The 24384-nt window shown below is 45.0% G+C and overlaps 1 protein-coding gene across 1 annotated transcript in view; it reads right to left on the reverse strand.

Annotated features, from left to right (window-relative positions):
- The window catches only part of fryb (furry homolog b), a gene marked incomplete at its 5' end in the record, with an annotated part of 215811 nt that overhangs the window by 117131 nt on the left and 74296 nt on the right, over positions 1 to 24384 (reverse strand). Inside the window, 10 exons of the mRNA XM_083643518.1 lie at positions 1582 to 1746; positions 2459 to 2572; positions 3981 to 4107; positions 5038 to 5145; positions 6220 to 6352; positions 6513 to 6684; positions 7981 to 8067; positions 11152 to 11260; positions 15351 to 15454; positions 17460 to 17561. Coding sequence (XP_083499644.1) covers positions 1582 to 1746; positions 2459 to 2572; positions 3981 to 4107; positions 5038 to 5145; positions 6220 to 6352; positions 6513 to 6684; positions 7981 to 8067; positions 11152 to 11260; positions 15351 to 15454; positions 17460 to 17561 — 1221 coding nt within the window. The remainder of the gene's footprint in view (positions 1 to 1581; positions 1747 to 2458; positions 2573 to 3980; positions 4108 to 5037; positions 5146 to 6219; positions 6353 to 6512; positions 6685 to 7980; positions 8068 to 11151; positions 11261 to 15350; positions 15455 to 17459; positions 17562 to 24384) is intronic.

Raw genomic sequence — 24384 nt, forward strand, 5'->3', positions numbered from 1 at the left:
CTGTGTTTCTCCCTCCTTCTTGAGCCAAATGGCAATTTAGCACCAGCTGCCCGATAAACACTGGTAATTTGTGTGTCTGTGGCGGGCACATTTCTTTATTTCAATCACTTTGATAAACAATTATCAGCAGGTCAGCTTGGCACTGAGATCACCCTCCTTCTCAATCCCTCTGTCAGATCGATAAAGTATCACATTCACATTATAATCACTTGGAGGTAAATTTAAATGTATAGACCAAATCAGCGGGGATGTTTACATTTACTTCCGGTTACCCCTGGTTCCGGTTACCTCCACACATAATGGCGGTGAACGGCACAAACTGACGTGTTGAAGACAAAAACAGACAAAGAAGACAAAAATGGTTTGTTCGTGTTGTGTTGTTGGGTGTCCAGTAGGGGTGTCACGATACACTCAGTTCACGATACGATACGTATCACGATACTGGGTTCACGATAACGATACGATACGATACGATTTTAACAATATTTTTTTTTACTTGAATAATGACAATATATGACTGGAAAAGTAGTATTTTATTTGAAATGCACAAATACAAAACATGCTGTTGTGGGAAATTGTTATTACAATAACAACTAGAAAAAACATGAGATTGGAGATAAGGCTTATCTTGAAATAGAATGAGTTACACAGTCACTTAGATTTACTTTGAACTAAAAGGTTTCTCAGCAGTATAAATTCTCATTATGCATCTTCAGTTTTTCTTCAAACTCAAACAACAAGACTTTTCTTAGTCTATTTTTTATGCATCTTCAGTTTTTCCTGTCAAGTAAACAGTTTTGCCAGAAACTCAATTGAATGGTTTCTCTCCTGTATAACTTCTCATGTGTCTCTTCAGAGACTTGTTCAACTGAACTACTTTCCACACATTGAACTTCAACAAACAAAGACGTTTCTTTGTCTATTTTTGATTTTTTGATTTTTTGATTTTTTGATTTTTTTTTTTTCACGATATGAGATTTCATCTCAACGATACATATCGTGACGTTTTACTATCGCGAAATTTCGTGGGACGATATATTGTGACACCCCTAGTGTCCAGTGACCATAAAGAGCGGGTCAAGATTTGGATTATTCAGAATTCCCTCTGCAAAGGGCAAACATGAGCAAAGAGAACTCTGGATTCGGCGGCACCGGCTTACTACAGCTACAACATCCGGGTTCTGAGCTCTATCGGAGCGCCGTCAGTCGCCTCTGTCTGTAACGTAACGTTAACGAGTCTGCAAAAAAACTGCGAGTTTGACAGTTGTAAACAAACGTTATTAGCTAGCTAACACTACATAAAACAAACACAGAAGAAAGGCTAGATACGTTGGACAAACATGTTTACCAACCGTTTGAACATTTAAATTGAAAGTAGTCGGCCGAAAACAACGAGAGGGTTTGACAGCATTTATTTGACAACACGCAAATTTAAACCTGCCGCCTTCCCAAAGTGGTACCCGGAAGTAAATGTTGTTTACATGGTGACGTCACGGTGATTTGGTCTATTTGGCTGATGAGACAGTGACTAGTGAATGATTCTCCTGCTGCTCTGTCTGGTCGGTGAGAACCTCAGCGTACCTCAGCGTGTCCGAGGGCTGTGAAGAGGCAGCGTATTTCTCTCAGCACGCCCACAGCCAGCTTCCTGGTGCTGATCTGACATGAACAGAGGAGCAGCAGAGCCAGGCCCTCCACCGCGTGGAGCACCGAGCAGTGAGGACTGCGCTCTGGCAGTCTGGGGCTGGTCTGATGGAGAGACGATGAAGACAGACAGGGTGGACAGGATACTGAGAAACATCTTATTTGTGAGAGAGTAGACATCACACTACACATAATAACAGCAGCAATGATAGTAATAGTCTTTATTTGTATGTTAACAAACATTGTCACCTTGTTTTGACCTGTAATTATAGCAACTCCCCTTGGGCCAGCAAGTGTAATTTTGCATTACATTACATTACATTACATTGCATTACATTACATGTGTAATTCTGAAAACATGAGAAGTGAGTTGCAACATTTCCCCTAAGTTTCCACAAAATCCCAAACGATGTAATGCCACCCCGTGTACTAATCATTGTCCTTTTGAAAATGCCGGATGTGCAGTGGTGAGACGCACCATTCTCTCCAGATGTCACATTAGGATAGGATTGGTGTAGCAAAAGGTGGCTAACATGAGAGCAACACAGAGTGAAGCTTCACACTACACTGTACAAACCTCAGTTCCACATCGCATCTTCCCCTGGAGCTGCAAGGCCAGCCTCCACTGTGTGAAGCTTCACACTACACCGTACAAACCTCAGTTCCACCTCGCATCTTCCCCTGGAGCTGCAAGGCCAGCCTCCACTGTGTGAAGCTTCACACTACACTGTACAAACCTCAGTTCCACCTCGCATCTTCCCCTGGAGCTGCAAGGCCAGCCTCCACTGTGTGAAGCTTCACACTACACTGTACAAACCTCAGTTCCACCTCGCATCTTCCCCTGGAGCTGCAAGGCCAGCCTCCACTGTGTGAGCAGCTGAAGGAGGAGTTTGACCGAAGCGTCCTGCAGACCCTGATGGGTGTCTTGGACCTGGGAGAGATCGGAGAGCAATAAGAACAAAGACATGCCGTCATTGTTTTCAGATTCAGATTTGACTTTCCTCTAGACCCTAGTTCCTCATTGCGCGGCTCTCGAAGCTTTAGTTGGCAGCTCTAAGAAATTGGAAAAAAAAAAATATATATATATATATATTTTCCCCCCTCCCTGCTCTCCCCAAAATTTCAATAAACCTTTATGGCATATTATTACAATACAACAATACTGGTGTTGACAGTAATAGAAGGTGCCAAATCATTGCATTTTGCTTTTAGGAGTATTGTGCCAGCGTGCAGCGCTGTTCCAAAACGTGTCAATGTGTGTCGTTGCCTGGGAAACGCACATCCCATAATACAACTGTTCGCATCGCATCCCATAATAGTATGATGATACTTGGGATGCCATTGCGAACATAGATGTGAACAGGTTAGCTAAAACTTTAGCGTCGCCAGCGACGGCTCCCACCGACGGCCCCCACCGACGGCCCCCACCGTTGCGGTCGGGGTACGTTTCGAAATCCCTCCAGGCCTGAAAGATTTTCTAGGGGAAACTGGTATATATATGTGTGTGTGTGTGTGTGTGTGTGTGTGTGTGTGTGTGTGTGTGTGTGTGTGTGTGTGTGTGTGTGGAAAACAATAAAACACAAAAAAATGGTAGGCAGATGTGCTTGGTTGGGGTGGCTTTTGGTGTTTTGGGGTAAAAGTGGCTCTCCTATTGACTTTGTCCTGCCAGTGCGGCTCTCATAGAAGAAATAGTGAGGATCACTGCTCTAGACCACACATTGTGGTATGAAGTACAAACATAAACAGACAGACCCAGACAGTTGTCATCGTATAAATTATAAAACCTTTTGTTCCTTTCCAGACCTTTGTATCTTCCTATCGTGTATCTATCCATCTGTACATGGGTCCTTCTTTTGACTGTTTGCTTGTTGCATTTCGATTTGGCTGAACTCCTGCTACTACGAGGGGAAAATGATCTCACTTCAGCTGTTAGAAGTTGCAAGGAACCATCTGTTAACAAGTTGATTATGGAACACAGGAGTTTTGCATTATGGTATAGACAGATTCAATTCTACTGCATTTTACATTCAACAGTATTTCATGTTAATGCCAGACAGGTGCAAGATAGATGCAAAAAAGAGTACGGTTATGTCTTTGGCTGTCATCTTGACTTGTTTTCTTTTCCCTTTGGAATACGGTGGTTTTTAAGCCCCTTGAGGTTTCCTTATCTTATCTTCACAATTTGTATTTCTTTTTTCTTCCCCCATTTTTCAGTTTTGATCAACTGTATGTGAAAATAAACTGAACCTAAACCTACAACTACAGGTAGAGGAATAACTACAGTAAACACTTCAGTAATGTCTCAAAATCTCTTCATCAAATGATTCTTGAGAGCTTACCTCTCGCAAAAGGAAGTGTGTGTAACCGAACAGGACGTCTTCCCTCCAGTCTGAGAAATCTAATAGCAGGCTCTGCAGGGAGTTCTGGGAAATGAGGCGGAGCTCATCGTCCATGTGGACCGTCAGTCTGTGAGATGGGAAACGTATAAACAGAGCAGAATGACTAAGATCTCATTGATAGCTAGAAATGGAAACCATATGTCTGATATCTCAGTGACAGCGAGTGAAATAAACGAGCGCGACTTCGCAATAACTGCAGGGGCAGCCCACCTTACTCTGCCTCTGTCACCATGCATTCGAAAACGCACAAGTCATCCTGTCTCTATCGTTAACTCACCAAGTCATCCTGTCTCTATCGTTAACTCACCAAGTCATCCTGTCTCTATCGTTAACTCACCAAGTCATCCTGTCTCTATTGTTAACTCACCAAGTCATCCTGTCTCTATTGTTAACTCACCAAGTCATCCTGTCTCTATCGTTAACTCACCAAGTCATCCTGTCTCTATTGTTAACTCACCAAGTCATCCTGTCTCTATTGTTAACTCACCAAGTCATCCTGTCTCTATTGTTAACTCACCAAGTCATCCTGTCTCTATTGTTAACTCACCAAGTCATCCTGTCTCTATTGTTAACTCACCAAGTCATCCTGTCTCTATCGTTAACTCACCAAGACATCCTGTCTCTATTGTTAACTCACCAAGTCATCCTGTCTCTATTGTTAACTCACCAAGTCATCCTGTCTCTATTGTTAACTCACCAAGGCATCCTGTCTCTATTGTTAACTCACCAAGTCATCCTGTCTCTATCGCTAACTCACCAAGTCATCCTGTCTCTATCGTTAACTCACCAAGTCATCCTGTCTCTATTGTTAACTCACCAAGTCATCCTGTCTCTATCGTTAACTCACCAAGTCATCCTGTCTCTATTGTTAACTCACCAAGTCATCCTGTCTCTATCGTTAACTCACCAAGTCATCCTGTCTCTATTGTTAACTCACCAAGGCATCCTGTCTCTATCGTTAACTCACCAAGTCATCCTGTCTCCATCTCTAACTCACCGTGAGAGCAGGTCGATGAGCTCGGGCTTGGACATGCCGTCAGGAAGGATGCGAGGAACAGCTGCCACACACGTCCTGAACAGGTCGATTTTAGGCTTCCTCTCTCCACTGCCAACGACATAGAAGGAGGGAGAGACAGAGTTGAAGCCCCACATTTGAAATTTAAAGAGTTTAGGTACATTAACACATATTAAGATGTCTGCGTCTGTGGTAAATGTTTACAAATGTGACTTATGTGTTAAAATAGTATACCCTCAAAAGACATGTAATACTCATGTTTGCTGTAAAAGCTCACTCACTTGATTTGAAAGCTAAAATATCATTTATTCAATGAATGAAATGAACAAAGTCAGTAGAGAGGCAGCCATCAATGTTTCAGTTGTCAGTTCCATATTTGCCATTTCAAATTAGGGCTTATAGTATAGAGAGCCGCAGGGATGACGTCTTTTTGTAGTCGGAACGCGGAAGTCCCGTACTTCCTGGTTCTTCACTGTTTCTGCCTATGGGATTTTTGAATGGGTTTTTGGCGCGATGCTTCAAATAAGGTCTCTGGGCAACGCAAGCTTAATCAAACGCGACCCTGTGTTCAGCGGGATAATCTTCACACATGAGGACCACTTTCATGAGTTTTGAAGCGTAAAGTCGAGCCCTAGAAGTAAAAAGCTTGTGCTAATCTAATCCAGAACTACACACAGTGTCGGATAGGCTTCCACATCACGTCACCACTCAACCTGGAGTGTTGTTGATGTGTGCGCTGCTGTGCACTGATTACCCCGGGCTGAACCAGGTGAGGGAAAGAGAATTGCCGTGTTCGTCCTTTGAAGTGATGACGTTATTGACGTATAATATCCCCGTCGACTCAACAGTGTAGTCTCATTTAGTCGTTTGCTAGCTAGCCGCCCTTTTAATGGCACGTAAAAGCTTCAAAACTCATAAAAGTGGTCCTCATGTGTGAAGATTATCCTGCTGAACACTGGTTCGCGTTTGAATAAGCTTGCATTGCCCACAGACCTCATTTGAAGCATCGCGCCAAAAACCCATTCAAAAATCCCATAGACAGAAACAGTGAAGAACCGGGAGTGTTAGCATCCATGTTTTCCGGACTCATTCCTGCGGCTCTCTATTAGTAGCATTAGAAGACTGAAAAGTATGTGGAGATGTTGGCCTGTGTAGTTGACATACGTGATCATGTCCTCTGGTTCTTTGTTGAGCATCTGGACGTTGGTGAGCATCATGCAGCGACCCACCTCCTTGTCCAGGTGCCTCAGGATGTTGTCTAGGGCCTTACGCACCTGGGAGTAGTAGAGCGACATGCCTGCAGAGAACAGAGGACGACGACATGGATGTGGAATTACAGAGAGGAAATGCATGCACAATACACACACACACACACACACACACACACGTGCACACACACACACACACACTCGCACACACACACACACACACACACACACACACACACGCTCACAGACCTATGAGTTTGGCCTCCTCTTCAGTGAGGGTCTTGCTGAGGTAGGTCTTCTTCTTCTTCAGGGAGTTCCCCGAGGGAAGCGTGGCTCCCGTGTTAGGCATAGGAGGCTCCCCGTCCTTCTGCTGCAGAGCGTCCGCTATCACCAGGAAGGCCCGCAGGCCGATGTTCATACGCTGGAACACAGACACAGCACAGCAGCCTTAGGCGGCGTTCACACCAAACGCGCTTTTTTCAGTCAGAACGCTATGGAAATCATGTTGAGAGCGCTTCCATTGCACGCAAAACACAGCGCACGGAGCATTTTTTTCCGTGCTTTGTTTTGTTTTCCCCTGCAGTCGCGTGCAGTACAGTTTAGGACACAACGATCACACGGACGGTAGCCAGCTGGTTTCGTCTGTTTGATGTTGTTCACTGTGAACATGAAAGCCAGATTATTGCCAATTCTGGGAGCAGCGGAGGTTGAAGATCTCTCTGGGAGGAGAAGAGGTAGGGGAAGTGGAAAAGACGAGCAGCGCGCTTTTCCTCCAAATGTTCTACTTTTTTCAGCTTAAAACGCCCAGAGCGCTCCCCGCCAAAAAAACTAGACGCCACCAGCGTTTAAACGCGTGATAAGACCGGTATGCCGCGATACACACACACGAGAGAGAGCCAGAGAGAGGAGGAACGGAGGAGAGGATGACTTACTTTTAACAAATGGTTTAACACAAACAAGTGGGGTCTTCACAGTCCATGTGGAAGACGCGTGTTGAGACGCATGATAGTTGACTCCGGAGAAAGCCTAAGCGACAAATGTCGTTTCCCACTGCCTGCCTGCAGACAGCAGCATTCATTTGTATTGGATCGCGTTCACGTCGCCATGTATCCCAAGCATATGTCTCTGTAGTCTGCACGGAGCCTCATCAGAGGAGAAATGTTTTGTTTTCCACTGCCTGGCACTCAAAGAGCAGCATCGCACAATTCACATCGTACTTTGTCGCCTTTCTGGACGAAATAGTCCCACAGCGGGCGGTTTTAAACATGCTTCCACATGTTCCTTTCTGTTTCTCCTCCTGTCCCATTCACTCGTCTGCTCAAAGCAGAGAGGAGCAGAGGGGGGGCGGGGGTGTGTGGAGTACATGCTGCATGGAGCTCTGTGTCCCCCACCCCGCCCCCCAAAATACAGCTTCTGTCACGGCTGTCTTTACACATGTGATCCCTCAGGTGTGAAGGGAAATTCCGGGAAATAGCCGTTATTGATTTACAGGCAATGTTCCTGTACGCATGTGTGAAAACGGCTTAAGAAACACACGTAAAGATTTGAATGCTCATTCATCTAACATGCCTTAGGGATTTATAGTACTGTAGATGTGTGTGTGTGTGTGTGTGTGTGTGTGTGTGTGTGTGTGTGTGTGTGTGTGTGTGTGTGTGCGTGCACGTGCATGTGCACATGCGTGCTCATGTGGCTATATGTCTGTGTGAGTGTTCTTTACCTCTGGATTTAGACTGAAGGCTTTGGCAGGTTTCCCAACACTCAGCAGGTCAAATAGGATCTCCTTCATGGCAAAGTCCAGTTTCTCCTGAATATAGAACAAAAACGGTGTTACAGGGTTTTAAGGTTTATGGAGTGTGAAGCAGCTAGTCTCTACTCGCTTACAGATTTAACATTGTTATTATATATCTACCATTATATAGATATGATAAAATATATAGAGAAGTACAAGGCCATGTTGTTTGTGTGTTTCGACAGTTTTAGAATGTATGTACGGTAGTACATGGTAATGAATTCAGAACTTTTCTACAGGAGTTATTTACAGTACCGTATTTGCATTGATGTCAAGAGGTATGAAAACAGATATGTGTTTTACAGTCAGCTGCAGAAAGAATATCACAAACACAGAGTTTTGAAACCTCTCATCCAGCCATTAGATGGAGTGTAATCAATTTAGATAATGGATTCTGATGGAATGAAAATATAAAGAACTATGATGACATAAAGTCTTGGTAATCCTGCATTATCAGCACAACTGTGTGAGTAGGTACTGGAATTATATTTATGTAACGGTGTAAGAAGTTGCTTCATTGGAAATAGGTCTTTTGGCCAGCTTTACAACTGCATTAACTGATCATTTCGGATTAAGTTTATTTTTCTCTGAGATAGTGGAGGAGTGAGCGAATTTTGGCAGTTTATGGTGGGATTATATGTATTTGGCAAGGATGTCTTTCTACACAAAACACAAAAAATTAACCCCAACTTCAAATGTTCTGAGGCTACACTATTAGGGCCCTATCTTCGCAACGGCGGTAATTTTGCGTTAGCGCCCGTTTTGCGCTGGAATAGCACCGCGCAAAGTCCTAATTGAGTGTTGGCCCGCTGTACTTCGCATTATCTCGGCCCAACCTCATATAGGCGTATTTATGCCCAAAACTGTATTCACAAGTGTGTGATGATCACTCCCCTTAAATGCCACAGCGTCACCGCATCATGTCTGTGACAGCAGCTTCTTTCTTGCTGAGTGCAAGCAGAGAAACAGAGTGAGAGAGAGAGGGAAAAGAGAGAGGGAGAGAGAGAGAGAGAGAGAGAGAGAGAGAGAGGGAAGAGAACTAGAGAGGGAAGAGAGAGGGAGAGAATTGGAGGATGAACCAGTTCGGATTCGTAATGAAAATGGATGCTTTTGTAATTAGTAATTAGTATTAATTAGTCGTTTCGCTCATATAGGCTATAACATACACATTTAAAAATATTTGTTTCTTTAATAAGGTAGGGATGTGTGAGATTTTAATTCTAGCCTATTTCAATAGCCTATACCAGAATTGTCCACTCGGGTTAAGCTATTGTTGCATGGTGCAATTGCAGGGAGAGAGGTTACTGTATAGCCTACTGGCCGGTGTTGTGTCAACAGTGTTGTGCAAGCTCTCACTTCACAAGAGCTAGCTCAAAGTTCAGCTCATGCAGATCAAAATGAACTACCGTAGTTACTAGTTCACGTTCAGAGCTCATATTTTGAACTTTGAGCTAATAGCTCACAGTCCCAAAAAATGAGCAGCTCAGTTCATTTCAAGCTCACTTCTTGTTTACCCAGAGAAAAGGCACAGCACTGAAAACTTTTTCAACACATAGCCTATTCATCCCCCCCCAGTCCAGTTATTCACAGGCAGCTGTTTCTATACATTATACATCCTATTCACCTTATGTAGCCACGCCCATTTGACCCGGTTGTGTGGTCGTGTCAAAACTTCCGGCTAAAAATAAAATAAAAATAAAATGACTGGCTGCTCCAATATCATCTAACTCTGAATTAACTAATAATTTGGCCAATTGTATGTAACATACCAAATAAAAGCAAACGGCAATGTCTAAGAATGCAACGCCATGTAACTGGCTCGTTAAGTCTCGCATTCCAGGGAATTACGTTAACGTCTGCGGGTCTTATTGACGTAAGTGGCTCGAGCGCAACTCGGAGGAGAGAAAACTATCTGAAGCTTTCTTTGTTGGAGTCCAGGTATGTTTTACAAGAAAGTGCTCGTCATTGTCGACGATAACGTTATCTGACCTGGCTGAACAGTGGATACTCGCTTGCTTGCTGTGTACTGGCTCAAAGTAGTAGGCTACGTTCTTTATTTTACCCCCTTCACTGTCCGCTCCAAAAACAAAAACACTCCTGACTCCCATCTCCACTGGAGACATTTGCGCTTCCTTTCCCTGTCATTACGTTGCCACTACTGTGCGCTTGGCCCGTGTATATTTGCGCAGTTGCAATTCTAATTAATTAAGCTTCAGATTGTCGAGCGAGGCACCGTAGCCATTCCTGGGCAGACCGCGCGCGATGGGGGGAGGAGCAGTAGAGGGCCAGTATCTTCGCCAGAGCGCAAAATGACACTTGCGGGAGGCAGATGATAGGCTAGAGGCCCACGGACACGCCTGGGCCAAAACTGGACGGTGGAGGCAGACGATAGCTTAAGATGCAGAGAAGATAGCAATAAGAGGCGCGCAAACGGCAGCGCAAACGATAGCGCCGTACGAAGATAGCGCCCATGGTGTAGTGCAGGGATACTCAACTGGCCCCCTGTGTGGCCCGCGATGGGATTGCAAAAAAAAAAATATTTTATTTTTTACAGTGCACCTGAACGCAACATGCAAGATACCCGCTGAATAAGTGTCCAAATGTTCATGTCATTCTGGCCAATACTCACACTTCTGTTATAGCATTTCAGCCTGGAATATGGAATATCTTTCAATAATCTATGATTTAGCTGCTAAATTGTCAAATACTGCCGTCTGCTCGCTACCCAGGCACTTATGTATGTACTTAACCTAACTAACTTAACCTAACTAACTATCCGGTTTGCACAACATTGTCAGACTAAACTCCGTCTGACACCTACAATCCGCTACAGAAAAATGTATATTGATTGTTTATTAACTGGCCCCTGGCCTTCTATCATTTCACGAAAGTGGCCCCCGGGCAAAGCAAGTTGAGTATCCCTGTAGTGTAAAGTATCTTTGAGTAAAGCATCTTTGAGTCCTTGAAAAGCGCTATATAAGTCCCATGTATTATTATTATTATTATTATTATTACTATTGCTTTTTACACTCAAGCTAAAGCAGTGTGTACATACTTATATCTATGACTAGTACATACATGTGATTGTGCCATACACACCTGTGCAATAAACTGGATGATCTTGACGAAGATATTGAGAGGCATGTCTCTGGGTACCACGCTTCGACTGCCCTTGGGGAACAGAGTGGAGGTGATGGATGTCAGACGGCTGGGAGGAGGCAGAGGAGAGAAGAGAGGGGAGGGGTGTGGCATTGAGAGAGTGATGGGAGGAGGCAGAGGAGAGAAGAGAGGGGAGGGGCGTGGCATTGAGAGAGTGATGGGAGGAGGCAGAGAAGAGAAGAGAGGGGAGGGGCGTGGCATTGAGAGAGTGATGGGAGGAGGCAGAGAAAAGAAGAGAGGGGAGGGGTGTGGCATTGAGAGAGTGATGGGAGGAGGCAGAGAAAAGAAGAGAAGGGAGGGGCGTGGCATTGAGAGAGTGATGGGAGGAGGCAGAGGAGAGAAGAGAGGGGAGGGGCGTGGCATTGAGAGAGTGATGGGAGGAGGCGGAGAAGAGAAGAGAGGGGAGGGGCGGGGCATTGAGAGAGTGATGGGAGGAGGTGGAGAAAAGAAGAGAGGGGAGGGGTGTGGCATTGAGAGAGTGATGGGAGGAGGCAGAGAAAAGAAGAGAGGGGAGGGGCGTGGCATTGAGAGAGTGATGGGAGGAGAAGAGATGAGACATCAGTAACAAACCTCATTACAAAACATTCAAGGTGTAATGTGTAGCATTTTAACATCAATAAATCATGACCACCACATGAACGTTCAGACAACATTCAGCATCATTACTGTAGACAAAGCATGCCATTGCACAGAGGAGTAACAGCATGTGACATTGCACAGAGGAGTAACAGCATGTGACATTGCACAGAGGAGTAACAGCATGTGACATTGCACAGAGGAGTAACAGCATGTGACATTGCGTGCAGCTTGGATGTGTTTTGTGGGAAAACAGCTCTATTGCTTTACGACACAAAACAAGAAGCGTTGAAAAAGCTAAAGCTGTCAGAGTTTCTCGCAATGGCGGATAGCGGTACAAGTGAAAACCCTCTGGAGAAATCACTTGATCCACTGTCATGCTTTCTTCTTGCTCTTCAAAACAAACATGTGAAGCGTTGCCAGGGAGCAGCAGGAGGAATAACTAGCATCATTCTCTTTGGGGTTGGAAGAAACAAGGTTGATGGGAAATGGGGTCATCATTTTGGGAAACACTAACACTAACAATACCACTGGTGCAAGATAGAGGCTACCCATCTCCTCCACACTAACACTAACACTAACACTAACACTACCACTGGTGCAGGATAGAGGCTACCCATCTCCTCCATCCTAAGGCCTTGGCCACACTGATCCGTCAGAAAATGGACAGAACAGATAGACGGATAGATTTATGTCCGTTGCATGTACAAGTAACCTACTTGTACAGCAGGTGGCGGTAAGCACCTTGAAGGTGTCAGCGACCCGCCTATAAACCGAGAGAAGAAGAAAGCTGGCGTCAGCTAGCTGTTAGCTCTGTGCGCTGCGTTACTTATGTGGCAATAAAATGCCACCGAATGACCAGATTAGATGGTGAAATCAGACGGTGACACTGACTATCATGTTGTACAACAGCGGGATGGTTTACACAGCATTAATTATAGCCTCCTTCACTGCCTCGGCCGCCATCTTCTTTGAAAAGTTGAAACAAATCTCGGAACGCCTCCTCTCGAGACCTCGACTCTGATTGGCTAAACGGACAGTGACTATCCAACCATCCGACCATCCGATACGTCCATCCAGAAAAAGTTCATCCCTCTTCAACTTTCTGTCCATCAAAACGTATGCAAATTTTCTGGATACGTACGCTTCTGAGTGCTCCACGGACAGTCGGACAGCTGTCATTGAAAATGAATGGAAGTGAACAGAGAAATTAACGCACACGGACAGACACCACGGATCAGTGTGGCCAAGGCCTAACACTAACACTACCACTGGTGCAGGATAGAGGCTACCCATCTCCTCCATCCTAACACTAACACTAACAATACCACTGGTGCAGGATAGAGGCTACCCATCTCCTCCATCCTAACACTAACACTAACACTACCACCGGTGCAGGATAGAGGCTACCCATAACCTCCATCCTAACACTAACACTAACAATACCACCGGTGTACCCATCTCCTCCATCCTAACACTAACACTAACAGTAACACTGGTGCAGGATAGAGGCTACCCATCTCCTCCATTCTAACACTAACACTAACACTAACACGATTTCAGACGGACAAGCCCGTCTTTATTGTCACACGATTACACATCAACACATGCACGGAGGGCCACAACACACACATGCTGACGGTGGCCGGTGAAATTTGTCCTCTGCATTTAACCCATCCTGGCTTTGTCCTTTCCTCCGGGGGGCAGGCCAGGAGCAGTGGTCGCTTTCTCGCACAGCGCCCGGGGACCGACTTCGGATGTTGTCGTCACTGGTCGGATGATGATGACGATCTGATCTTCTGCATGTTTTTAATGGGGGGGGGGTTATATACGGAGGAACCCCCCTGGGGGAGCACGGGGAGAATGCAAACTCCACACAGACAGAAAGGCCCTTACGACGAGATACCCCACCTGGGCAGTAGGCACTGAAGATATGGGGGGGAACACAACCACAGCGCCCACAGTGTCCCAGGTGAGAATCGAACTCAGGACCTTCTGACTGCGAGGCGACAGCTCTACCACTGAGCCACCGTGCCACTGGTGCAGGATAGAGACTATCTCCTCCATCCTAACACTAACACTAACACTAACACTGGTGCAGGATAGAGGCTACCCATCTCCTCCATCCTAACACTAACACTAACACTAACACTAACACTAACACTAACACTAACACTGGTGCAGGATAGAGGCTACCCATCTCCTCCATTCTAACACTAACACTAACACTAACACTACCACCAGTGCAGGATAGAGGCTACCCATCTCCTCCATCCTAACACTGCCCAATCCCAATTCTCATTTGTACCCCTACCCCTTAGCCCTCACCCCTAGCCCTTGCCCCTCAAAACAGAGTGCCAAGGGCTAGGGGTGCAGATAAACCCCTAAGAAATGGGACGTCATCAAACGTCGTCGCTAGCTGACTGCTACGTCAGCAGAAGTGACAACACAAACATCCAAAATGCCGTCTGCAAACGTCGTGACAGTGGATGAGTTTATTGATGGTAAATGAAGGACTATCACATGCGGGCCGTCATGCAAATAAACGATAACAATGCACGACGGCAGATGACAAATTAGCGATTAAAAAAAACTTTTAAGTGCACCCGGTTGCATTATATATAGCAATACAACACGGAATATAACACAAATGTGACTGTCGAAATGTTATTAATCATAATAATTACGAAAATACTTGAATTCTGGGAAAAATCCATCTACCCCTTGGTAGCAAGTAAGGTCCGGGAAAATCTTCGTTTTGAGGGCTATTCAGTCCTAGCCCTTGGCCCTCGCCCTCGATCCACAGGATAATTGGGATACCCCTTCCCCTCACATGAACGCGCAAAACTAAGGGGAAGGGCTAAGGGGTAGAATTGGGATTGGGCCTAACACTAACACTAACAATACCACCGGTGCAGGATAGAGGCTACCCATCTCCTCCATCCTAACACTAAAACTACCACTGGTGCAGGATAGAGGCTACCCATCTCCTCCATCCTAACACTAACACTAACACTAACACTACCACCGGTGCAGGATAGAGGCTACCCATCTCCTCCATCCTAACACTAACACTAACACTAACGCCTACATTCCACTAGGTCCGTGTTCGGTCCGTCTGCGCTGCGGTACGGCATCGGAGCCGATACGTTTCCACTCTAATCATTGTGTCAACACCCACCTACTCCGCTGCGTTGCGTGTCTACTCCGTCCCAGCTCCGACGATCCGGAGCTCTCCGAAATAGATACGCAAGGGTTCTATTTTTCACGGATGACGGAGCAGAGCTGCAGCAAGTTGGGCGGAGCCAGGCATGAAATCAACAGGGCCGCAACGCAATGCAACCAGTGCAATCCCGGCGTAACACTACCACAGGATGCAGGATGGAGGAGATGGGTAGCCTCTATCCTGCACTGGTGGTAGTGTTAGGATAGAGGAGATCTCCTCCATCCTTGTCTCATTTGTTTATGGTAATTATGCCTACAATTAATTTGGCAATAATATACTGACATTGAACAGTTTTAGCACTTTGTTGATGGGAAACATGACTGCATGTGTCTGTTACCTCTGTGTTCCAGTGTTGCTCTCACACTTGATGCGGATCATGTAGACCCACAGCAGGCGGTAGAGAGACTCAAGAGCCACACGTGCCATCTTGGGGTCTTTATTCTGTACACACACACACACACACACGCACACACACACACACACACACGCACGCACGCACGCACACACACACACGCACACGCACACGCACACGCACACACACACACACGCACACATGCACATACACACACACACGCACACACACACACACACACACACACACACACACGCACGCACACACACACACACACACACACACACACGCACGCACGCAAACACAAATTCAGAATCAGTATCACCTTCACAATTGCACTTGGTCAATCCCCCCTGCTGTCCTGCTCGTTGCTCCGCCCCCTCTGGTGATCTGGGGAGAGTTGTAGACTAGAATGTGCTTCCTCCGCTACATGTGCAGTCGCCAGTCGCTTCTTTTCAGCAAGGGGTTTCACCGGCAGGATGTAGCACGTGGGAGGATCACGTTATTCCCCCCCAGTTCCCCTCCCTCCCTCCCGAACAGGCGCCCTGACGGACCAGAGGACGCGCTAGTGCAATGACCCACCAACAGACATGACCAGGACTCATAACCCACCAACAGACATGACCAATTGTGCCTGTAGGAACGTCAATCCCGGGTCTGAGCGGTGGTAGGCAGGTGAGTGCGTTTACCTCTACACTGCCGTACATTCCTTACATACTGTCCCTAACAGAGACAGGATAGTTTACTGCATCTACTACACACATTCCTTTCAAAATGCTTACTATGTGATCACAAGCTTTTATGAAATCATTATGAGCCCCGACAAGTCACTACCACATTCTCTACTTATGATGTTTCCCTCGGGCAGAACACACATGGCACCTCTCACTACAGATCATCTTCAAGTTTGATGAGGTGTTACGTAACCTGGTGCATGTATGTCGTTGAGACAAAATCATTCCCCATGATGGATTTGAAGATGGATGAGAAGCATCCAATGCATAATCATTGCAGGTGAGCATAAGCCACGATCGCCATTCCGATCTCACTTATTCACACCTGGAGAAATGCTGAACATTTCGTCTTACAATTTACAACAACCACCGTGGGAACACGGCGGGGAGAGAGTGGAGAGTCTGGGTTCCAGATGTTTACTAGTGACTGTGGTGACTGGTGGTATATGATGATTTATAAAACGGCTCTCTCAAATCAAGCAATCTGATTGGCTCACAGCTGTGGTATATTTAGCATACCACAGTAAATATACCACAGTTAGAGCCACTCACTGCCCTGAACACTGTGTGAAGCAAATTGGGGCAAAAATTTGAAATGAGGTGAGGGGCCATTGGGGCCATTTATGGGAAGGCTTAGCTTGTAAACAACTACGGTGGCTCGTAGTGGACAAACATCATGACATTGCGTAACGTTATAGCCCCCAGATGTCCATCAATTCTTGTGCCTGTTGACGAGCGATTTAAACAGAGCGACAGAGCGATTCCAAAGGGTTGAATCGAGCAACAGAGAGAAAAATAAATATCTCGGTGTGAACACCGCTTGAGTTAGCGACTGCTTACTAGCCTTTGGCTTATTGGCTGGTCACTAGTAATTTGGTTGCAGACTGCTAAACAGACACAAGTTACTGACTGGCCAATGTTAATTGGGGAACTGACTGATTACTAGGGACTGGGTTACTGACTTATTACTGGATTACTGACTGGTTGCTTGGCACTACGTTACTGACTGGTTGCTTGGCACTACGTTACTGACTGGTTGCTTGGCACTACGTTACTGACTGGTCATTACTGCCTGGGTTACAGACTGGTTACAGTGACTGGTTACTGAGTGATTGTTCTACACTGAGACATAAATTGGCTTGTGGCACATAAAATTACCACCCATAAGGATGGAAACAGCAAAACTTACTTAGTAATCTACATTTAATCATTCAAACACATTCTCAGCTCCTAACACCACGCTAACACTCGGGGTTTGGCTCATTGAGATTGTCCCTGATGAAGCCACGCTAACACTACTTAGGAATTATATTATATAAGAATAGCCCATAATATATCTTCCATAGAGAGAAAGGCTGACCTTGAGGTTGGACAGGCAGTTGTTGAGGAAGATGTACCAGCGGCTGAGGAAGAGCTGCTTCTGACTCACACACAGCAGGCAGGTGACCAGAGGATACAGAGCCTGAGGAGACAACATGGTCAGACACAGTCAGGGGACACATTTTATTGAAATTATTTGACAAGCCCCATTTCAAAAATGGTACATATAAAAAAGGCTCTTCAGCAGTTTTCTATATTAATTATCCTCTTCCCCCCTAGCGGGCCCGCCGGCGGGCTGAGCCCTTGTCATCTCTCACAAATGACTCTCTACAGCAGCTTAGGAAGCAGGCAGGGAGACATACAGCACACCAAAATGTCGGGAAGAAACGTGGCTACAAAACTCTGACAAGCATTTGTATTCAAACGAAAAATAATTCCAACCCCAAGCAACAATATCACCATGTAGCAAAAACAAGAAAACGTTGCATGCCTGCGTTTATGTGGTGATTTGTTTTTGCGAGTGAATCTTTTCTCTCCAAACGAGACGGCTTTCGAAAGCCAAGAGTCTCCTCGTTCCAAAGAGGTATAGCTCGTCTCTGAGAGATGAAAACTCACTCAGTAGGCTATCAAAGAACAGCAAAAAAGTGTTTAACGTTTTACAGATAAAACTACAAGTTATGTCTTCGTTTGCTGTTTTCCAATCAAAAGTTGTGTTTGACTTCATAAAAACGCTACTAATTGCTACTCCTAATGCCTCTTCATCATCTTAAAGCGTTGTTTTTTACAGTCATCGTGTTTACAAAGCCATATGGAGGATTTTCCATGGAGTGGTCATCTTCACAGAATAGACGAGCTTTGGGTTCAGTTGACAGCATTTCCTGGAAAAGTGCCTGACGTCAATTATTTCAGTTCACGTCGATTCTATTGGCTCTGACGCTTCCATAGAGGTGTCAATCATCGAAATCGGCCAATGGGGTCCCGAGATATCCCTCTGCGTATCGCCCCAGGCTTTGCAGGCAAATTGAAGAAGCCCTTTTGATGCATTTCACAGAGTAAAAATACAGATATAAGGCTTGAGGGTTATCCAAACCATAACGCATATTAACTGAGTACCTATAGTGATATGTAAATAGGAAAAAAAAACGGTATTTCAGTCTTCTACCATAGAAAAGTCAAATGGCAACCATGATGCCCAAAATGTGTCCAGATCAGGTCCGCCTGGGCCTACATGCAGTAAATCATCTGTAAAATTGCTCTGGTTCACTTTCTAAGGATTTGCTTTGATACAAGCACTAGGGATGTCGATGGTTAACCGTTAACCATTTAACCGCCGACAACGTCATTGGTCGGTTAAGCATGTCGGTCAAACGGTTAATTTGCATATTAACACATTCACTGCCAACAACGTGTAAACACGTTTTCAGAATCCAGCTGTTGACTGCCAACAACGTGTAAACACGTCCTTGGCATCGATTTTTTTTTTTTAACGGGGGGTTGTGCATCTAACCCTTTTACATATCTTATATAAGTATTGGACGTGTACAACGTGTACAACCCATTCCACCGACCCACTAAGTGGCGACAAGGAAGTAGGAAGGCAAGCAAAAAGCAGTGTGATCCATTTCCATTCTCATGAAAATGGATTGGCGGAGGCGCTTTCGTTTTCGCGTTGATTGCTGGCGGTGCGGGATTGCAAACTTGCATCGTGGATTGCGGATGGAGCACACTTTGAGGCACGCAGCGTAAATATGACCAGAGTCGCAGGGGCTTCATCGGAGCTCTCGGCCAGGGCTCCGGGAGGCGGGCGAGTCCAGCCGGGCTTCCTCGGGGAGCGGCCACGCAGACAGGCACAGCCAGGCACAGCGGCAGCGGGGCAGTGAGGCTGGTGACAAGCAGCAGGCCATTTTGCCTTGCAAAATAGCACCAAATTGGAAACAGCCATAAAAGGCTTTTAGAATGGGATTTTCAACCCATTCTTTTTTGTTTCTTTTTCGCTCTAATTTAGAGTAATTTAATTTCTATTCAGAAATTTATTTGAGAGGTCGAGAGTATGAGAAAGTGAATTTGCACAGGTAGGAAAGTGCTTGTTACACGGCGCTGCAGCCAAGAAGAACGCCCACGGAGGGAGGAGTTGAAGCAACTCTCCCTCTCGCTCTCTCCCCCTCTCTCTCTCTCTCTCTCTCTCGCTCTCTCTCTCTCCCTCCCTCTCTCTCTCTCTCTCTCTCTCTCCCTCTCCCCCTCTCACTAGGATTAAACCTAGTGCGTCTCCCTCCCGAGAGGGAGGGAGAGAGAGAGAGAGGGAGGGAGAGCGAGAGGGAGGGAGAGAGAGAGAGAGAGAGAGAGAGAGAGAGAGAGGGAGGGAGAGCGAGAGGGAGGGAGAGAGAGAGAGAGCGAGGGGGGGAGGGAGAGAGAGAGAGAGAGAGCCAAAAATGAATGGTTAAAGTGACTGTTCTATCCAATTTCACAAAAAGCCGTTTATCTCTGAATATTTTTTCTGACGCTAAAACCATGCTGTATTCAACTGCTAATGCTTACATAACTACTAACTCTACAAACTAACTCTTTTAGACAGAGAAAGTACACATTCTATTAGTACTTTTGAGATATTGTATGTTCACAAAGTCCAAGCTGAAACGAATCCTCGGCTCTTGTAAAATGAGCCAGAATCCTCAAAAAACGGCTTGGCAGAAGCTACCTACAGCAAAAAAAAACGGCTGGCAGTCAATGTGTTAAATTGGCATACAACGTGTTGCCAATATGGTGTTTTTTTCCCCTCCTTCGCGGTAAGCAACAATGTTAACGTAGCCTAAGTAGTTACTGTAGCAGCATTATATAGGAATTAAAAGCTCCTGCCACTGCCAGAACAACATTCATTTAGAGAAAGGCTTTTCCAAATGCAAAAGCAGTGTGCATTGTCAGCACTGACTGTCTCTCTCACTGTCCGCCTCTCCCCCCGCGTGCGAGATGTGCTGATGTGCTCTGTGATAAACTCAGCTCCACACATGCGCCACACCCCCGCCTCCCCTCTGCTTTGACCAGACGGGAGAAGACGCCCTGCCCTGTGCAGACTACAGCGAGCCAGTCAGTCATGCTCCTTCTGTGTTCCAGCCGCTGTCATGAAACCATGAGGTTACTTTCAATGACGTGTTTCAAAACAAGCTGCGTCTTCCACATCGATTCACTGAGGAATCCACACTTTTACCGTAAATTGAGTTCTCTCCGGGTCTGTCTGTCTCTCAGGTGTAATAATCCCACAACGATTACAGCAAGAGTGAGAATGCTCTTCTAAACATCGGCTATTAATATATAATTATTTCTCTGCATCTCATATTAGATCGGTAAAAAGTTTGGACAGACTGCTTCATTTGTTCATCCTCCCGAGTCCCGCAATGCTGACAGCTGTCAGCATGCGGACTTGCTGCACTCATCATGTCGTGCAGCCGGACACACAGAGAGCATAATAGCCACCTACAGCCCTCGTCGCAGATAAAGAGAGAGAGTGAGAAGCGTGGAGAGAGAAGCAAACTATTTTTTGCAGATCTCAAAAGCAGGTAAACCACTGTTGAATTAGTGAGAATGTCAGAAGGAGGAGAGAGCAATAAGCGCTTCGTCAGTGCGCCCTGCAGCGTGAAGGCTTGGGGCGGTGTCGTGATGTGATCTTCAAAGTGGAAATTCGTTCAATAATTAGCGACACGTTTCGTTCTGAGCTTTTAAAATTAGTTTCTGCTGGTTTTATTAGACTATTTACGACACATGCAGTAAGATAATTCATTTAAGAATTGTGAGCGTGAGTATGGGTTTTTTCCCTCCGTATTTCTCCCTTCTGCAATGCGTGCAGCTCCTATCATAGCCTATCTGAGGAATGTTTTTGTTTAGATGGCTGGAGGATTCAACTTGTCTTCTCGTTTTGTTAATGTGTTTTTTTCTGCTTGTAGATGTAAAAAATAAACGCTTTATAATGAAAAAAAATCAAGCATTTGTTCTGGTAATGGTTTAATGGGGCACAGACAGTAAAATAGCGCATTTTAATCTTCTCGGTTAACCGACAATTGTCGGCTAATGAGGGTCGGTTGTTGGTCAAGAAAAATTATGATTTTCGACATCCCTAACAAGCACTCATAAGATATTAGTCTACTGCTCCATAGAATAATTTGGCTACCAACCCATGATTTTCAGGTGCTTTTCATCCAAAATATTGTTTATATTTTTAGGCGGAGCTTGAATTTTCAATTCAACAGCAATCTCACAGGTGTTGGCTAGCTTTTGAAAAAAATAATTTTCAGAAAATACCCTGTAGTTGTGGAGATATACTCCATTCAGTTCGGGCATGTCATTTTCAGCAGGTGAGCTGAAAAATAGGCTTAGGGGTTAACAGTAGGGGTGTCACGATACACTCAGTTCACGATACGATACGTATCACGATACTGGGTTCACGATAACGATACGATACGATACGATTTTAACAATATTTTTTTAAACTTGAATAATGACAATATATGACTGGAAAAGTAGTATTTTATTTGAAATGCACAAATACAAAACATGCTGTTGTGGGAAGTTGTTATTATAATAACAACTAGAAAAAACATGAGATTGGAGATAAGGCTTATCTTGAAATAGAATGAGTTACACCGTCACTTAGATTTACTTTGAACTAAAAGGTTTCTCAGCAGTATAAATTCTCATTATGCATCTTGAGTTTTTCTTCAAACTCAAACAACAAGACTTTTCTTAGTCTATTTTTTATGCATCTTCAGTTTTTCCTGTCAAGTAAACAGTTTTGCCAGAAACTCAATTGAATGGTTTCTCTCCTGTATAACATCTTATGTGTCTCTTCAGAGACTTGTTCAACTGAACTACTTTCTACACATTGAACTTCAACAAACAAAGACGTTTCTTAGTCTATTTTTGAAAAAAAAAAAAAAAAAAAAAAAAAAAATCGCGATATGAGATTTCATCTCACGATACATATCGTGACATTTTACAATCGCGAAATTTCGTGGGACGATATATTGTGACACCCCTAGTTAACAGGTTATGCAGCATATTCCTTTGACATTGTTATATTTTTGAGCCCATTGCTGAGTAATCAATTAAGGGCTCTATCTTCCCGACGGCGGTAATTTTGCGTTAGCGCCTGTTTTGCGCTGGAATAGCGCCGCGCCAAACCCTAATTGTGGGCGTGTCGGGCCGCTGCGCTTCACGTCATCTCAGCGCAAACCCCGATAGGCGTGTTTATGCCCATATTAACAGGATTCACCACAAATTGAGATCACTCCCCTTAAAAGCCACAGCGTCACCGCCTGCACGTCTGTGACAGGCAGCAGCTTCTTTCTTGCTCAGTGCAAGCAGAGTGACAGAGTGGGAGAGAGAGAGAAAAGAGAGAGGGAGAGAGTCAGAGAGAGAGAGAGGGGGGAGAGAATGAGAGAGGGAAGAGAGAATTGGAGGATGAACCAGTTCGGATTCGTAACGAAAATTGATGCTTTTGTAATTAGTAGCCTTTTAATTAGTCGTTTCGTTCATATATGCTATAACATACACATTTAAAAATATTCATTTCTTTAATAGGGTAGGGATGTGTGAGATTTTATTTCAATAGCCTACCAGAATTGTTCACTCGGGTTAAGCTATTGTTGCATGGTGCAATGGTGCAGGGAGAGAGGTTACTGTATACCAGGGGTCTTCAATTAAAATTCAAAAAGGTCCAGTTAGAGAAAATTTCCTTGAGCAAGGGTCCGGAACATCGCAATGTCTAACTGTTGTGACTATTCAGTGGCAGTGCCATACTGTATATATTGAAGTAGCCTAATAGTTCTATCAACATCTGCATGTAGTCAACAACTAACTGTTAACTCAAATAAAGTAATTCGGTATTTAAATAATTTCAGGAAAAAAAAAAAAAAAAAAAAAAAAATTATTTTCATGTTTAACTGGTATTACGTGCTTTAATAATACATACATGTTCTTTTCTCTTTAAAATAAGGGCTGCATTGAAAAAGTAAAATACATAGCAAAGAGCTTAATTTTAGAAAAATAAAATAAAAAGTGTACTGTAAGTTCCCTTTTTCTTCTTTTAGTTGACTGCACTTGACATTTCAACAGTCTCAATCAAAACTATCTGAGCACATTTTAACAATTCCCCCACGTTCTCTTGTTCAATGAGAGAAGTGTAGCCCAGCTGGCCCAGCCTGGTAGAACCATCCTGATAACGTTATCTCACTATCAGTGGGCGGGAGTACTTGCCTTGACAGACAACTCCTTCAGCCAATCAGCATCTCCACTTGCAGTCCAAAATAATCCATCCATCTCAGAAGAACGACGAAAACATCTTTTTCGGCGATAAACTCCGCTGGTGAATAGTGTTAGTGTTTAATTGTTGTTATTGAGTCTATTTCTGCAAGAACTGCACTTATGGGTGTGTTTTCCTCATTGATCTTTCTGGAAATGGGCGACTCTGGGCGACGCCATTACTGTTTTTGCAGCAGCTGAGCGGCGGCCCTGATTGGCTAAGTAGCACCACATGGGTTGCCAGTGGCGAACCTGATTGGCTGAGTAGCATCACATGCGATTATCAATACATGCAATTGGTCTGTGATGTCTGACGCTGGTGAACTAGTACCGTGAAGTCTATAAACGCTGCGCCAGTTAAAATTGAAGCACTCCGTCAAACGTGAATAATTCTCAATGATTTATCAGTTATAGGTCTGGGTCCGCATAGGACACCGTCTGGGTCCGGACCCGGACCGCGGTCCGCCATTTGGTGATGCCCGCTGTATACTATCAATGGTTACTGTATAGCCTACTGGCTGGTGTTGTGTCAGAAAGTGATTTGCTGCCAGAAACTAGTTTCGATCCACGGGACCACGCACATCGCTGCCTCGGTGCCTCGGCAGTGCCTCTACCCACCCTGTGCACCGACCCCCCCCCGGCCTGCCTACCTGGCCCAGCTCACACCTCCTCCGGGG

The sequence above is a fragment of the Poromitra crassiceps genome (genome assembly GCF_964638095.1).
Source record: "Poromitra crassiceps genome assembly, chromosome: 1".
Lineage (NCBI taxonomy): Eukaryota > Metazoa > Chordata > Actinopteri > Beryciformes > Melamphaidae > Poromitra > Poromitra crassiceps.